We start from the raw sequence: 17,741 nt of genomic DNA on the forward strand, positions 1-17,741 counted from the left end.
GCACGAAGTCTGCTGGTGAGGGAGGGAGTGGTAGTCTAAAAGGAAAGTATCTATCTATCAGAAGAGGAGTAGGTGACTGGTAGACAAAGCCAGGTAAGTTTGCACTGTACCACTGAAGAATTTTTAAGTGTTCTTATATCTTTTCCTTGAATAACATTTTAAAGGACCATATAATATTCCATTCTGTAAGAATACTGGAATTTGCCATTTTTTTATTGTTTGATATTTAGGTCAATAGAATGACACATAATGCTTTGCTGGACATGTCAATGCCTAAAGCCATTTTCCACATTTAGGTCAGATATTTGAGATAGATTGCTTATGAAAAATTACTGGGTCAAAGGAATAGACCATTTAATACTTTTGATAAATATTCTACAATATTTATGTATAAAATAGTTTTACTACTTTATATCATTGTATGATAGCAACTGTTTCCTTGCACTGTCATTAAGTATAATTTTTAAAACATAGGACAGAATTGGGATATCATTTTAATTTATAACATTAGCTGCTGTAATAGATAAAACCTAATTCACAATGAGTTAATGCAATAGAAGTTTATTTCTTGCTCATGTCAGAGTCTTATATGGGTTTTCCCAGTTAGGCATCTTCTATGCGGTCATTTAGGAACAAAGTCTCATTCTGTTCTATGGCTTTCCTTTCCTCTAGGCCCTTGTAGTCATTCTGTTCAGTGGGAGAATGGCAAAAAGCAATGGAGGACAATATGTAGGAGATTTTCATGGGCCAGCAAGTGTACCATTCTATATATTTACATTCCATTGATTAAAATTCAATTATATGCCCACAGCTAATTGCAGGGAAGAAAAAAGAGTTTAGTGAACATCTGGCCAGTTTTTATCCAAATACTCATACCTGAAATGGAGAAATCTTTTCATAAAGTCTGATTCTATTCCCTACTTGTACTACCTGAGTATATCTGGAATAAATTTCCCATGTTACTAGGCTATTTAAAGGTTTTTAATTTTAATTTTTTTTTTTTTTTGGTGGATGGAGTCTCACTCTGTCACCCAGGCTGGAGTGCAGTGACACAATCTCAGTTCACTGCAACCTCCACCTCCCAGGTTCAAGTGATTCTTGTGCCTCAGCCTTCCAAGTAGCTAGAATTACAGGCATCTGCCACCATGCCAGCTATTTTTTTATATTTTTAGTGGGGATGGGGTTTTTTCATGCTGGCTAGGCTGGTCTTGAACTCCTAACCTCATGTGATCTGCCTGTCTCAACCTCCCAAAGTGCTGAGATTACAGATGTGAGCCACTGCACCCAGCCATAATATTGGTAAGAGATATATAGCTTTTCCATAGACCAGAGTGGTGGGGAAATGATACTAAATGGTTATTGAATGACGTTTAGGCCCCAAAGAGAATGAAAGTTGTTGGAGAAAGCAGCTTTGACACATAAGCAAGTCTTGGATAGGTAACATTCATTCAATGCTTAAGAAAAATTAAACGTACAAGACACTGTATAAGGAATTACAACTGACTAAACCAATGTTTGCTGACTTACTAGAATGATATTTTAATAGAATATTTTAATAAAAAGGTACCTCTGGATTGAAAAGTATTTGCAAACCACATGTAATTATGAGTTAATATCCAAAATTTTTAAGTAACTCATACAACTCAATATTAGAAAAACAAATAACCCAATTAAAAATGAACAAAGGGCTGGGTGTCGTGACTCACACCTGTAATCCTAGCACTTTGGGAAGCCGAGGTGGGTGGATCACCTGAGGTCAGGAGTTCAGGAAAAAGCCTGGACAATATAGTGAAACCTCATCTCTACTAAAAAAAAAAAAAAAAAAAAAAAAAAAAATCCAAATTAGGTAGGCATGGTGGCAAATGCATATAATCTAAGCTACTCAGTAGGCTGAGACAGGAGAATCGTTTGAACCTGTGAGGCAGAGGCAGCAGCTAGCCAAGATCTCATTGTTGCACTACAGCCTGGGCAACAAGAGCGAACTCCATAAAAAAAAAATATACAAACATCTTTCCAAAGAAGATATAAAAACGGCTAACAGGTATATGAAAAGGTGCTCAACATCACCAATCATTAGGCAAATGCAAGTCAAAAGTGCTATATCACCTCAAGCCCATTAGGATGGCTGTTATCAACAAGACAAGAGGTAAGTATTGGTGAAAATGTAGAGAAAAGGGAACACTAGTACACTGTCGGTGAGAACATGGATTGATATAGTAATTCTGAAAACCAGTATGGATATTTGTAAAGAAATTAAAAATAGAACTACCATATGAGCCAGCTATCCCTCTCTTGGATATATACCCAAAGGAATTTTAGTCAGCATGCCACAGAGATGCCTATACTCCCATGTTCATTGCAGCAGGTCACGATAGCTAACATATGGAAACAACCTTAGTTCCCTGTCCCATTGATGGGTGTATATCAGAGCATATATATAATTCATTGTATATTTGCGTTACACACACACAATGGAATACTATTCAGTCTAAAAAATGATATGCTGCCATTTGCTACAACATGAATGAATCTGGAGGACATTATGAGTAGTGAAATAAGTCCTTTCTTTTCTAACAGAAAGAAAAATATTGCATAATCTCAGATGTGTAATCTAAAAGTAAGTCAAATATGCAAAGATAGAGAACAAAATAGTGGTTTCCAAGGTCAGTGGTGGGGTGGAGGGAAATGAGATGTAGCTCAAAGGATACAAAGTAGCAGATGTGTAGGATGAACACATTTAGAGCTCTAATGTACAATGTGAGAACTATAGTTAATAATAGTGTATTGCCTTTGGAATTTTGCAAAATGAATAGATTTTAGCTGTTGTTGCCACACCTGCAAGAAAATGGGTAACTATATGAGGTGATAGATATATTAATTTGTTTTACTATATAACCATTCTGATATATACATATAATAACATCATGTACACTTTAAATATGTAAAATGAAATTTATTAAAAACACAAACAGGAATATTTTAGCTCTTTTTCTTGTTTCTGCCTACACAGGTGATTAAAGTATACAGTGAAGATGAAACTAGCAGAGCTTTAGATGTACCCAGTGACATAACGGCTCGAGATGTTTGTCAGCTATTGATCCTGAAGAATCATTACATTGATGACCACAGCTGGACCCTTTTTGAGCACCTGCCTCACATAGGTGTAGGTAAGGACACAGAATTACTGTCACACGTCATTGCTTTTCTATTTCTCATTCAGCGCCCTCTTGAACACCAATAATTCTTAGATCTGGTCTTCTGAGATAATTTTCTATATCTTATAGGTGATTCAGTTCCTTTTCATTCTTTTTTTTCCTTCTGATCATATATTTTCAGATAGCCTGTGTTTGAACTCATTGATGTTTTCCTCTGTTTGATTCATTCTGCTCTTGAGAGCCTCTAATGCATTTTTCACTTCAGAGAATGTATTTCTCAGGTTCACAATTTGTTTATTTAAAAAAAATTCAACCTCTTTATTAAATTTATCTTATAAATATCTAAATTGCTTTTTATTGTTATCTTGGCAATCACTGAATTTCCTTAAAGATGCTATTTTGAATTCTTGGTTAGCGCTCACATATTGCCGTCTCCCTAGGGTCACTTACTGGTTCCTGTGTCTGTTTAGGGAGATTGTGGTTCCCTGTTTGCTGTTGTTTTTATGGATGTATGTCTATATCTTTGTATTGAAGGATTATTCGAGTCTTCTCTGGCTGGCTTCTTTTGTATTTTATTAGATATATTTCTTGGAGGTTTTTACTGTTAAGTCATTGCCTTCTTTTTGGCTCTAGTTGGTGCTTAAGCCTACCTTCACCTTAGCTTTAGTAAAGGTCAGAGCACTGCACTTTCCAAATGAGAGAGGTCTCAAAGGGGATATTCCAACAGTGTGAGGCAGCTGCCTAGGGGCTTATGCCCAGGAGACCTGTGGGATGAAGTTCCTACACAGTTGTGCTGCTGAACAGTCAGTCTGATTTGGTTTCTCCTTTGGCTGGGTTGCAGAGCAGGGTTTCTGGGGTTGGGGATGGTTGTCCTGCTTCCTTTTTTTCTCTGCCTGTCCTCAGGGATATTTCTCCCCTCAGGAAATCACGATGCTTCGTGTGATTAAGACAGAGACAGATCTCCTGCCAGGGAACCCAAGATGGTGGGTAGGTGGTTATCCACCTTAATCTCACTTTTTCTGGTATCAACACAATGAATTGGGGAAACGGTTTTCACAAGCTTGTGGGAGGGGCATCGTGGTAGATGGGGAAGTTTGATTCTCTTACCTTCTGGAGTTTTTCTTCACTTCTCTGTCGCCCATGGAACTGTCTTATCTTTATTTCTGAGTTCTGGGATACTTCTGGGGAAAATCGCAGTGCTTTTTGTTTGGTTTGGCTGTCTTTGGGGGAGAGTGAAGCCAGTGTGCTTCTTTGTCATTATTTTTCCAGGAAGTCCTGCTTTTCTACCTCTTTTGGTATACATCTCATGGTGAACATTTTCTTCAAGGGTGCAAAAATAGAAAGGAATTATGAATAGTAATTTCTTTATTCTTTTATTTTTGGATATTTGTAGTCAAGAGACAAAGAAAGTAGCACAAAATGGATAGAAATTTTATAATTTACCTACGTCTCTTAATTTAAATAATGATCTATGAGAATTTTAGAGCTAAAACAGACCACATTGATGGAAGAATGCATTTCTTAATAATATATTAGCACAATGCAAAGTGCTTGAGATGTTAATAAAATAAGCTAAGCTGTCATTTGGACCACATTTAAATTTTATTGCATTTTAGGTTTTGGGGTACATGTGCAGAACATGCAAGACAGTTGCATAGGTACATACATGGCAGTGTGTTTTGCTTCCTTTCTCCCCTTCACCCACATTTGGTATTTCTCCCCAAGCTATCCCTCCCCAGCTCCCCCACCCCCCGCTGGCCCTCCCCTTTTCCCCACAATAGACCCCAGTGTTTAGTACTCCCCTCCCAGTGTCCATGTGTTCTCATTTTTCATCACCCGCCTATGAGTGAGAATATACGGTATTTCACTTTCTGTTCTTGTGTCAGTTTGCTGAGAATGATGTTCTCCAGATTCATCCATGTCCCTACAAACGACACAAACTCATCATTTCTGATTGCTGCATAATATTCCATAGTGTATATGTGCCACATTTTCCCAATCCAGTCTATCATCAATGGGCATTTGGGTTGATTCCAGGTCTTTGCTATTGTAAACAGTGCTGCAATGAACATTCGTGTGCATGTGTCCTTATAGTAGAACGATTTATGGTCCTTTGGATATATACCCAGTAATGGGATTGCTGGGTCAAATGGAATTTCTATTTCTAAGGCCTTGAGGAATCACCACACTGTCTTCCACAATGGTTGAACTAATTTATACTTCCACCAACAGTGTAAAAGTGTTCCTTTTTCTCCACATCCTCTCCAGCATCTGTTGTCTCCAGATTTTTTAATGATCACCATTCTAACTGGCGTGAGATGGTTATCTCAATGGTTTTGATATGCATCTCTCTAATGGTGGTTTTGATTTGCATCTCTCTAATGACCAGTGATGATGAGCATTTTTTCATGTGATTGTTGGCCTTATATATGTCTTCTTTTGTAAAGTGTCTGTTCATATCCTTTGCCCATTTTTGATTGGGCTTGTTTTTTTCCTGTAAATCTGTTTGAGTTCTTTGTAAATTCTGGATATCAGCCCTTTGTCAGATGGGTAATCTCAAAAATATTTTCCCATTCTGTTGGTTGCTGATTCACTCTAGTGACTGTTTCTTTTGCCGTGCAGAAGCTGTGGAGTTTGATTAGGTCCCATTTGTCTATTTTGGCTTTTGTTGCCAATGCTTTTGATGTTTTGTTCATAAAGTCCTACTCCTATGTCCTGGATGGTTTTGCCTAGATTTTCTTCTAGGGTTTTTATGGTGCCAGGTCTTATGTTTAAGTCTTTAATCCATCTGGAGTTAATTTTAGTGTAAGGTGTCAGGAAGGGGTCCAGTTTCTGCTTTCTGCACATGGCTAGCCAGTTTTCCCAAAACCATTTATTAAACAGGGAATCCTTTCCCCATTGCTTGTTTTCATCAGGTTTATCAAAGATCAGATGGCTGTAGATATGTTGTGTTGCCTCCGATGCCTCTGTTTTGTTCCATTGGTCTATATCTCTGTTTTGGTACCAGTACCATGCTGTTTTGATTACTGTAGCCTTGTAGTATAGTTTGAAATCCGGTAGTGTGATGCCCCCCGCTGTGTTCTTTTTGCTTAGAATTGACTTGGCTATGCGGGCTCTCTTTTGGTTCCATATGAAGTTCATGGTGGTTTTTTCCAGTTCTGTGAAGAAAGTCGATGGTAGCTTGATGGGGATAGCGTTGATTCTGTAAATTACTTTGGGCAGTATAGCCATTTTCACGATATTAATTCTTCCTAACTATGAACATGGAATGTTTCTCCATCTGTTTGTGTCCTCTCTTATTTTGTTGAGCAGTAGTTTTTAGTTTTCCTTGAAGAGGTCCCTTACGTTCCTTGTGAGTTGTATTCCTAGGTATTTTATTTTTTTTCTAGCAATTGTGAATGGCAGTTCGTTCTTGATTTGGCTTTTGTTAAGTCTGTTATTGGTGTAGAGGAATGCTTGTGATTTTTGCACATTGATTTTATATCCTGAGACTTTGCTGAAGTTGCTTATCAGTTTCAGGAGTTTTTGGGCTGAGGCGATAGGGTCTTCTAGGTATACTATTATGTTGTCTGTGAATAGAGACAATTTGGCTTCCACCTTTCCTATTTGAATACCCTTTATTTCTTTTTCTTGCCTGATTGCTCTGGCTAGAACTTCCAGTACTATATTGAATAGGAGTGGTGAAAGAGGGCATACTTGTCTAGTGCCGGATTTCAAAGGGAATGCTTCCAGTTTTTGCCCATTCAGTATGCTATTGGCTGTTGGTTTGTCATAAATAGCTTTTATTACTTTGAGATACGTTCCATTGATACCGAGTTCATTGAGGGTTTTAGCATAATGGGCTGTTGAATTTTGTCGAATGCCTTCTCTGTGTCAATTGAGATAATCATGTGGTTTTTGTTTTTGGTTCTGTTTATGTGGTGAATTATGTTTATAAACTTGTGTATGTTGAACCAGCCTTGCATCCCCGGAATAAATCCTACTTGATCATGATGGATAAGTTTTTTGATATGCTGTTGCAATCGGCTTGCCAATATTTTATTGAAGATTTTTGCATCTATGTTCATCATGGATATTGGCCTGAAGTTTTCTTTTCTTGTTGGGTCTCTGCCGGGTTTTGGTATCAGGATGATGTTGGTCTCATAAAATTATTTGGGAAGGATTCCCTCTTTTTGTATTATTTGGAATAGTTTCAGAAGGAATGGTACCAGCTCCTCTTTGTGCGTCTGGTAGAATTCGGCTGTGAACCCGTCTGGACCTGGGCTTTTTTTGTGTGGTAGGCTCTTAATTGCTGCCTCGACTTCAGACCTTGTTATTGGTCTATTCATAGTTTCAGCTTCCTCCTGGTTTAGGCTTGGGAGGACACAGAAGTCCAGGAATTTATCAATTTCTTCCAGGTTTACTAGTTTATGTGCATAGAGTTGTTTGTACTATTCTCTGATGATGGTTTGAATTTCTGTGGAATCTCTGGTGATTTCCCCTTTATCATTTTTTATTGCATCTATTTGGTTATTCTCTCTTTTTATCAATCTGGCTAGTGGTTTGTCTATTTTGTTGATCTTTTCAAAAAATCAGCTCTTGCATTTATTGATTTTTTGAAGGGTTTTTCGTGTCTCTATCTCCTTCAGTTCAGCTCTGATCTTAGTTATTTCTTGTCTTCTGCTAGGTTTCGAGTTTTTTAAAATCTTGCTCCTCTAGGTCTTTCAATTTTGACTATAGGGTGTCAATTTTGGATCTCTCCATTCTCCTCATATGGGCACTTATTGCTATATATTTTCCTCTAGAGACTGCTTTAAATGTGTCCCAGAGATTCTGGCATGTTGTGTCTTCGTTCTCATTGGTTTCGAAGAACTTCTTTATTTCTGCCTTCATTTTATTGTTTATCCAGTCAACATTCAAGAGCAAGTTGTTCAGTTTCCATGAAGCTGTGCGGTTCTGGGTTGGTTTCTGTATTCTGAGTTCTAACTTGATTGCACTATGGTCTGAGAGGCTGTTTGTTATGATTTCAGTTGTTATGCATTTGCTGAGGAGTGCTTTACTTCCAATTATGTGGTCAGTTTTAGAGTAGGTGTGATGTGGGGCTGAGAAGAATGTATATTCTGTGGATTTGGGGTGGAGAGTTCTGTATATGTCTATCAGGTTTGCTTGTTCCAGGTCTGAGTTCAAGCACTGGATATCCTTGTTAATTTTTTTATCTGGTTGATCTGTCTGATATTGACAGTGGAGTGTTAAAGTCTCCCACTATTATTGTGTGGGAGTCTAAGTCTCTTTGTAAGTCATTAAGAACTTGCCTTATGTATCTGGGTGCTCCTGTATTGGGTCCGTATATGTTTAGGATTGTTAGCTCTTCTTGTTTTATCGATCCTTTTACCATTATGTAATGGCCTCCTTTGTCTCTTTTGATGTTTGTTGCTTTAAAGTCTATTTTATCCGAGATGAGAATTGCAACTCCTGCTTTTTTTGCTCTCCATTTGCTTGGTAAATCTTCCTTCATCCCTTTATTTTGAGCCTTTGTGTATCCTTGCATGTGAGATGGGTTTCCTGAATACAGCACACCGATGGGTTTTGGTTTTTTATCCAATTTGCCAGTCTCTGTCTTTTGATTGGTGCATTTAGTCCATTTAAATTTAGGGTTAATATTGTTATGTGTGAATTTGATACTGCCATTTTGATGCTAAGTGGCTGTTTTGCCCGTTAGTTGATGTAGATTCTTCATTATATTGTTGCTCCTTGCATTTAGTGTGATTTTGGAATGGTTGTTTCTGGTTGTTCCTTTCTATGTGTAGTGCCTCTTTCAGGAGCTCTTGTAAAGCAGGCCTGGTGGTGACAAAATCTCTGAGTACTTGCTTGTTGGCAAAGGATTTTATTTTTCCTTCACTTCTGAAGCTCAGTTTGGCTGGATATAAAATTCTGGGTTGAAAGTTCTTTTCTTTAAGGATGTTGAATATTGGCCCCCACTCTCTTCTGGCTTTTAGAGTTTCTGCTGAGAGATCTGCTGTTAGTCTGTTGGGCTTTTCTTTGTGGGTGACCTGACCTTTCTCTCTTGATGCCCTTAGTATTTTCTTCTTTATTTCAACCCTGGTGAATCTGACAATTATGTGCCTTGGGGTTGCTCTTCTTGCGGAATATCTTTGTGGTGTTCTCTGTATTTCCTGCATTTGGGTGTTGGCCTGTCTTGCTAGGTGGGGGAAATTTTCCTGGATAATATCCTGAAGAGTATTTTCCAGCTTGGATTCATTTTCTTCGTCACATTCTGGTACACCTATCAAACGTAGGTTAGGTCTCTTCACATAGTCCCACATTTCTTGGAGACTTTGTTCATTCCTTTTTGCGCTTTTTTCTCTAATCTTGGTTTCTCGTTTTATTTCATTGAGTTGATCTTCGACTTCTGATATTCTTTCTTCTGCTTGGTCAATTAGGCTGTTGAAACTTGTGCATGCTTCGCAAAGTTCTCGTTTTGTGTTTTTCAGCTCCTTCAATTCATTCATATTCCTCTCTAAGTTATCCATTCTTGTTATCATTTCCTCGAATCTTTTTTCAAATCTTTTTTCATGGTTCTTAGTTTTTCTGCATTGATTTACAACATGTTCTATTAGCTCACAAAAGTTTCTCATTATCCACCTTCTGAAGTCTAATTCCATCATTTCGTCACAGTTATTCTCTGTCCAGCTTTGTTTTCTTACTGGTGAGGATTTTTGCTTTTTTGTAGGATGTGAGGTGTTCTGGTTTCGGGTGTTTTCCTTCTTTTTGCACTGGTTTCTTCCCATCTTTGTGGATTTATCCACCTGTTGTCTGAGTAGTTGCTGACTTTTCGATTGGGTCTCTGAGTGGATGCCCAGATTGTTGATGATGAAGTATTTCTGTTACTTGGTTTTCCTTCTACCAGTTTAGCCCCTCCACTGTATGACTGCTGAGGTCCACTCCAGGCCCCACTAGTCTGGGGTACACCTATAGCAGCTGCAGAACAGTGAGGGATGCTACCAGTTTCTTTTTTTGCTATCTTTGTCTTAGAATGATGCCTGCCAAATGTCAGTCTTCTGGATATAGAGGGGTCAGGGAGCTGCTTGAGGAGACAGTCTGTACTTTATAGGAACTCAAGTGCTGAGCTGTGAGCTCTGTTGTTCATTCAGGGCTGTTAGGCTGCTACATTTAATTCTGCTGCAGCAGATCTCATTAAAAAACCCCTTTCTTTCTCAGATGCTCTGTCTTGGGGGGTTGGGGTTTTCTTTATGTGTGTCCGTTGCGCTGTCCTGCCCAGCTAGGAGGCAGTCTAGTCACTATTTGTCTGTCGAGGCTCCACCCTGCTGGTGTGAGGTCCGTCCTGTTGCTGCAGGCTCTGCCCTGCTGCTGCGGTCTCCGCCCTGCTGCCACAAGCTATGCCCTGCAGCGGAGTCTCTCTGTTGTGGTGGGTTGCCTCGGCAATGGCAGGCTGCATCAGCAATGGGAGTGTACCTCAGTAGGGGCGGATTGCCTTGGTAATGGCGGACGCCCCTCCCCCACCGAGCTGCACCATCCTGGGTTCAGCTGTGCCCACAGTGAAACTCTCCACCTGGAGCATTTGGAATCGCCGTTTTGTTTGTACCACTGCGCTGGCCCAAACACCGTTTCCCTGGAATCTCCTGGCCTGGCTCACTGTCCAAGTCCTGTTCAATCAGATGGATATGCCAATCTGCCCTCTCAAGTCTCAGATTGCTGGTTCAACAGGGTACCTTGACCCATGCACTTTGTGTGGAGCATTGTGGAGCACTGCTGCACTGCAGCGCCGGCCACTGGTGCAGCCGGCGGCTGGCTGCACCAGCCAAAACCACTGCACTAGCACCCCATGTCTCTTTTATACCTGGGAATTTCCCCATTCTGTGGGCAACAAAGATCCATCTGGAAATGCGGCCCTGACTCACCCTCCATGCGTTCACTGAGAGCTTCAATCCTGGGTTGTTCTCACCGCGCCATCTTGAGTCGGTCTCCCCTGGACCACACTTTGAATCAATTGCAGCGCTGACAAGTACAAGTGTCCATAGCAGTGATTCTCTTTATGGGAGCGTAGAACCTACATTTTTCTTGAAGAAATAAGTAAGTCCTTCACATTTTAAAGAAATAAACATAAGGAGTAGCCTTTAAAAATGTTTTATTTGGAAATCCATCTCTATTATGAACTGTGGAGCATTTTAAAAAATTATTTTAATATGTTGTAAAGAATTTATTCTTCTACTAGGGTGAGACAGGATTTGGCAACAATTTTGTTTCCTGCTTTCTTATTTTTATAGATGTTAGTGTTAAAAACATGTTTACATATAAGTAGATAAGACAGGAAGGAGTTTGTATGCTGATGCCATTCGATTCTTTGAACTCCTTGTGAGTTTCTTTTGATTGCTGTTCCAAATTACCACAAACTTCGCTTAAAGCAACAGAAATTGATTCTCACACTTTTGGAGGCCAGAAGTCTGAAATCTGTATCACTGGGTTGAAATCAAGGTGTTGTCAGGGATGTGTGTCCTCTGGAAGCTCTAATTTCTTGCCTCTTCCAGCTCTGGTGGCTGCCAGCATTTGTTAGCTTGTGGCTGCATCACCTAATCTCTGCCCCTGTGGTCACATTGCTTTCTATTCTTCTGCCTGGGTCAAGTCTCCCTCTTTCTTATAAAAGTGGTAACAGTTTGGGCCCACCTGAAAAATTCAAGATAATGTCCACTTCAAGATCCTTAATTTAATACTGTCTGCAATTTTTTTTCTCGTGTTACATTCACAGGTTCTGGGAATTAAGATGTGGTTATCTTTTGGGACCTATAATTCAGCTTGCCACATACTTCTTACCATTATATGTTTAAAAAATTTTAGTAAGAAGTCATCAAAATTATTTTAAATAATTTATCAGTGGCAGCTTTATTAGTTGCTTCAATTTGTTCAGACTTGTGAAAGAATTTTATACATAATCATTAGAGTCATTTACTTTTTAGCATAGCTGCTAATATATAAAATTGTCCCTTTGATGCATTCAAGGGTTTATGCCTCAGAGCAATGTGCCAATGTAAGGTTCTGTTCAAATGAGAGGTTTGCCTTTCTCTTATGAAGTGGAATTCAAAATGATGTTAGCAGAAAAGGTGTATTTTTAGAAGGATTCATTTTTAAAAGATTTTTGGAAAGTGTTTTTTCTGAACACTACCTGTAGTCCCTGAACCATTTAGAAAGTGTTTGTGCTTCTGATTTGACAACTGCTGTCCTGGAACATGTCAGAACTTCATGGAGGGGCAGAGTGAGGCCTGTGGAAAGGAAGCTAGAATTGTTCCATGTTCTCCCCAGTGGTAGCTAATGACCTACAATAGTGCAACTGATTTTGACAGCTCATCCTAGATAGTTATCAACCTACCAAGAATTCTGAAGCTATGTCATACTGGCCAGTATGACTTGTTGCTTCATCTTCTAGGACAGAAAAGGCTCAACATATATTTTCTTCATTGCCACTTGTGACTAGTCTAAATTCTGTTCATAATAATTAATCTCCTAGAAGTATGGTGCTAATTCTCAATAGAGTTCTGACTTATTCCAAACTATTTTATATAGCACCTAATTAGCATAATATATTATTACGGTATTTCATATTCTTAATTTTTTCTTTTGGGGGGACTTAATTTTTTTTTGTTATACTCACTACCATTTATGTCTAACAAGTAGCTTTGCAATTCAGTAATAAAAATCTACTCTGTAAATCAAGAAGTGGTTTTCAGTGAGAACACTGCAAATTATTTATATTAAGGAATAAAATGTACAGGTCTTTTAATGCAAAAGCTTAAAATGGAACATTGGGAATTAATTTGATCCACATACTAAATTTAAACCTTTAGGCATCAAATAGTAATGTACGTTTATTTCTCTATTACTGTACTTTCTGGAAACTGCTGAAATAAAATCAAAGACGTGACCATATTCTCATGACTTCATCAGCCAGGCGTTAAACCAAAGCTCATGAGAAAGAATTTTATTTCCAGAGCCTTCTTGTGTTTTTTTTTTTCCTTTTGGCTTTTCACTCAGATTGTATGTTTAAACAGGACAATTGAAAACATTAATTCTACCCCAATATTAATATGCATTAGATTTAATAGCTTCCAGTCCTTCACTGATAGAACAGGAGAATAATCAGTATTGGGGTACTGTCATCTTCCTCAGCACAAAATGTAAACAGATTTGTCTTCAAAATGCTTTTTGTTTTAGTTTTGCCTTTTTGCATAGCTTATTATAATCTTGCAGTATCTATTCAGTCTAATAGTGCTATGAAGTAAAATGTTCTATTTAACTTGCACATGTAAAGGAATGGAAAAAACTAGAGTGGTTTTTTTCTCCTTCAATGTAATATACAGCTACAGATGCTCTTTGCCAACAGAATAAACTAGTGACATCTTTACTGCAAGTCTTCTGTGAGTGCTAATGATGTAAAGAACCAAAGGATGAACTATTTGCCAGAACTTTAGTTATCAGCTTAGTCAGCTTTGACTGTTGTTCAAGAAACATTCTTGCACTCTCTGTCCAACATGATGAATTTTTAAGAAATCAAATTCTACTTGGTTTTCTGTTCCTACGTTAACTTGCTTAGGACAGATAATGTGCTTATTGAATAGGGAGGCCAATATCTTTGATGGCTGTAGGAATGTGGCTTTATTTCTTTATGCAGGATATGGTTTCATTCTTTTTTATGGCTTCATAGTAGTCCATGATTTATATGTACCACTTTTTGTTTGTTTGTTTGTTTTCTGAGACAGAGTCTCATTCTGTCACCCAGGCTAGAGTACAATGGCGCAATCTCAGCTCACTGCAACCTCCACTTCCTGGGCTCAAGCTATTCTTGTGCCTCAGCGTACAGAATAGCTGGGATAACAGGAACATGCCATCACACCCAATTTTTTGTATTTTTAGTAGAGATGGAGTTTTGCCATGTTGCCCAGGCATGCTTCAACTCCTGAGGTTAAGTGATCCACCCTCCTCAGCCTCCCAAATTGCTAGGATTACAGGTGTGAGCACCATGCCTGGCCAATATGTACTGCATTTTCTTTATCCAGTCCATTGTTAGTGGGCATTTAGGTTGATTCTGTGTCTTTGCTATTGTGCATAGTGCTGTGATGAACCAATGAGTATGCAGTAATGGGGTTGCTGGATTGAATGGTAGTTCTTTTTTAAGTGTTTTGAGAAATCTCCAAACGGCTTTCCACAGTGACCGAACTGATTTGCATTCCCACCGGCAGTGTATAAGCATTCCCCTTTCTCTGCAGCCTTGTCAATGTCTGCTGTTTTTTACTTTTTGATAATAGCCATTCTGATTGGTGGGAGGTGGTATCTCATTGTGGTTTTGATTTGCATTTATCTGATGATTAGTGATGTGGAGTAATTTTTCATGTTTCTTGGCTACTTCTATGTATTCTTTCAAGAAGTGTCTACTCATGTCCTTCACCACTTTTTAATGAGGTTGTTTTTTGTTTGTTGAATTGTTTAAGATCCTTATACAGTCTAGATATTAGACCTTTGTCAGATGCATAGTCTGTCTTCACATATGGTCTGTGTGTTTATGAGACTTAGTGTTTGTGAGATCCTGAGGCCTCATAGTAAGGACATTTTGACCTATAGGATAGATGAGAGTTTAGGGTTTTCTGCACTGTAGCTTACTTTTAGTGACTAAGATTAGCTTTGGCCAGTTTCAGAGACATTTTGTGTTGTTAATACATATGCTACTGTCATTGCTTTTCATCTGTGTAAACCATATCATAAACTACTAAAAGCAGAAGGGGAATACTTGACATTCAGAATGTAGTACGTTCCCGAACCTGAAGTCTGTTTGCAGAGTTACGTTTTCTATGGCAAAGGAGACTTCAATCTTATTCGTACATATATGTTTTTTTTTTCTTTTTTTGAGAGAGTCTTGCTCTGTCACCCAGGCTGGAGTGCAGTATGTGATCTTGGCTTACTGCCACCTCTACCTCCCAAGTTCAAGTTATGCTTGTGCTTCAGACTCCCGAGTAGCTGGGATTACAGGTGTACACCATTATGCCTGGCTAATTTTTGTATCTTCAGTAGAAACAGGGTTTCACCATGTTGGCCAGGCTGGTATTGAACTCCTGACCTCAAGTGATCCCATCTGCCTCAGCCTCCCAAAGTGCTGAGATTACAGGCATAATCTGGTGTAACCTGTCTCTGTGCCTGGCAGTTATTAGTATTTTTAATATAAATGCATATGTGTGATAGCTACTACTAGTGGGTATAAAGTATGCATTTTAATGTTCATTTTACAAACAGGAATACAAATATCTAGATTCCATCAGATTCTATAATCTGCATTTTCCATTGAAGCGAATTGGTTTCTTCTCACCACAGCATTTCAAGCAAATGCTCCTGAGATTCTATGGTCAGTTTGCCCCTGTCTCACTCAATATCTGTCTCAGGCATGCTACAATTTAAATTTTGAACCCCCAAGAACATTTTCAGATAAACATTCCTAACCCAGGTAGTAATGAAATTACTGAGATTGAACAGCGCCAACATAGTTCCCATCATAAAAGAGTGAGATATTTATTTTGGCTGAGCAAGAGGATCGTGCTAAAAATTACCTGTTTTTGAATTTGTAAAAAAGCATAAATTGTATAACAATATTATGTTTGTAACTTTGAGTGCAATATCCATATTTCATATCCTCTGCCTATAATTATTACTATATGCTGCTGAGAATTTTAATAGAGTAAATCATTGAAGGCAACTAAATATTTTGATTTTGTTATGAATGTCTGAATGGCCTGATTTTGGATCATATTATTATATGGTTCTACTTGTACACACACTTTGATAGACAATGAATTTACGATGTCAGTATATCAACAAATATTTCTCCTTTCACGATATAGTAAACCAGATTTTGTAACTGGTGTGGTTTGCTTCACAGCCACTGGATGTCACTATAGCTCCCCAGATGGAATCCTCTCTGCTTTTATAATCAATGTAAGAGTAAGGGTGGGGGGGAAACTTAAACTTCAAGTCCTCTGAAACTTAAAGGGATCCATGTTTGTCTTGCTCCCATTTTGATTCCTAATTGAAGCCATGGTATGAAGCAGTGGCAATTAACACAATACCTCAAGCGCATACCTACAGACTCCTCAGGAAGAGGAATTAATTGTATTTTAGTATCATTGCTAGGGACAGCTGAGATTTCCATTGTGAATATCATTGTGAAGTGGCTTTAATAAGCAAAATGAATGACTGGAGGCTTTTAATGAAACCATTTTAACGTGTGCAGCTGTGGCCATGTGATCGCCTTAAGACAGAAGCAATGCACAGTGACATTGAGGGAATAGTTCACAGCATCCTCCTTGGAAGCTGCTCCTTCACTCTTTTTTCTTTTTTAACAAAGGAAGTACAAGTGTTTTTCCTGTTCTCGAGCTGATATGTAGTTGGACTTTCTGTGCAGTTTACAACATACCAGCCATCACAGTTGTGAGCACCCTCATCACAGCAGAAATAACTATGAAGCCTTTGGGACATGTGGCACTGTGCTTCCTTTCATAAAGAGAATCATTTGGTCTGAGCCCCTGTGCTTTGAGGAGACTTAGTGTCCTGGTGGCATGCACAGACCGGAAATGGGCCATATTTAACTAGCAAAGAGTAGGAAGTGCCTGTAACTAAATCTGCCTCCTGATTCAGCTGATTTTTCCTTCTACATATTCTCATAGCCTCGGCTATATGAATTCAGGTCCTGACATCTCTCCCCTCAGGTATTATATTAGCCTCACAACTGGTCCTCCTGCCTCTGGTAGTACCGAAATTATCCACCTGAATGCAGACATGATTCTTTTTGTATTTGGGTCCAAGGGCCTCTGTGGGGCTTGTAGCATCTTGTGACCTGTCTACCCTTCATAGCTTCAGCCTTATGTCTCACCCCTCCCTCCTTTTAGTTTATACATTAGAGAACTGCCTGCAGATGCCTGCATACACTACAGTTTCCACTATTTATTGCTTATTCTGTTAAGAGTCACAGGAAACCCCTTCCTGTCCATCTTTACCTGGCTAACTGTTATGCATCTTCCAGGGCTTAATTATTTTAGTTAAAAATGGCAGGAAAGTAAAACCCCAGCCTTTTCTTAAAAATACTTATGACAATAAAGATGAAAACTCTCAGCTGTCCGAGCTGACTGATAGATGACCTAGTGCCACAGTCTGGGGAAAGTGGAGAAAGGAAAGCAGTTGGAGGCATCTCATGCTCAGCCGTGTGAAGTACAGTCACCCTTTGCATCTGGCAGCAGACCGGGAGACACATCTGCCTCTTCCACTTGCCTGGCTGCTTGGTGCAGACTGCTGCTGCTGCTCCAGGGCTGTTCCTTGAGATGATCAAGATGCTTGCTGCCACCACCCATTCTCATACACCCTTGGGAAACTGCAAATCCTGTAAACAGCAGAGAGGTGCAGGAGACACCAAGAATGATGAACTGTGTCCGGGGAGGCAATGCTTCCACAGGACATTCTATAGGTGGGTGTGAGAAACAAACACTGTGGACAAGATTTAGATACAAGGCTGTTCAAAGTAGATTGTTTACAATATCAATTAACTAGACAAGTAAAACC

General features: G+C 39.0%; 1 protein-coding gene across 2 annotated transcripts in view; it reads left to right on the top strand.

Annotated features, from left to right (window-relative positions):
- Positions 1–17,741, top strand: part of GRB14 (growth factor receptor bound protein 14) — a 143,265-nt gene that overhangs the window by 76,485 nt on the left and 49,039 nt on the right. For both annotated transcript variants that reach the window (XM_035304662.3, XM_002749385.7), the window contains one exon: positions 3,011–3,167. In XM_035304662.3, the coding sequence (XP_035160553.1) occupies positions 3,011–3,167 (157 nt within the window). The remainder of the gene's footprint in view (positions 1–3,010; positions 3,168–17,741) is intronic.

Source organism: Callithrix jacchus, chromosome 6 (assembly GCF_049354715.1).
Source record: "Callithrix jacchus isolate 240 chromosome 6, calJac240_pri, whole genome shotgun sequence".
Taxonomy (NCBI): Eukaryota; Metazoa; Chordata; class Mammalia; order Primates; family Cebidae; genus Callithrix; species Callithrix jacchus.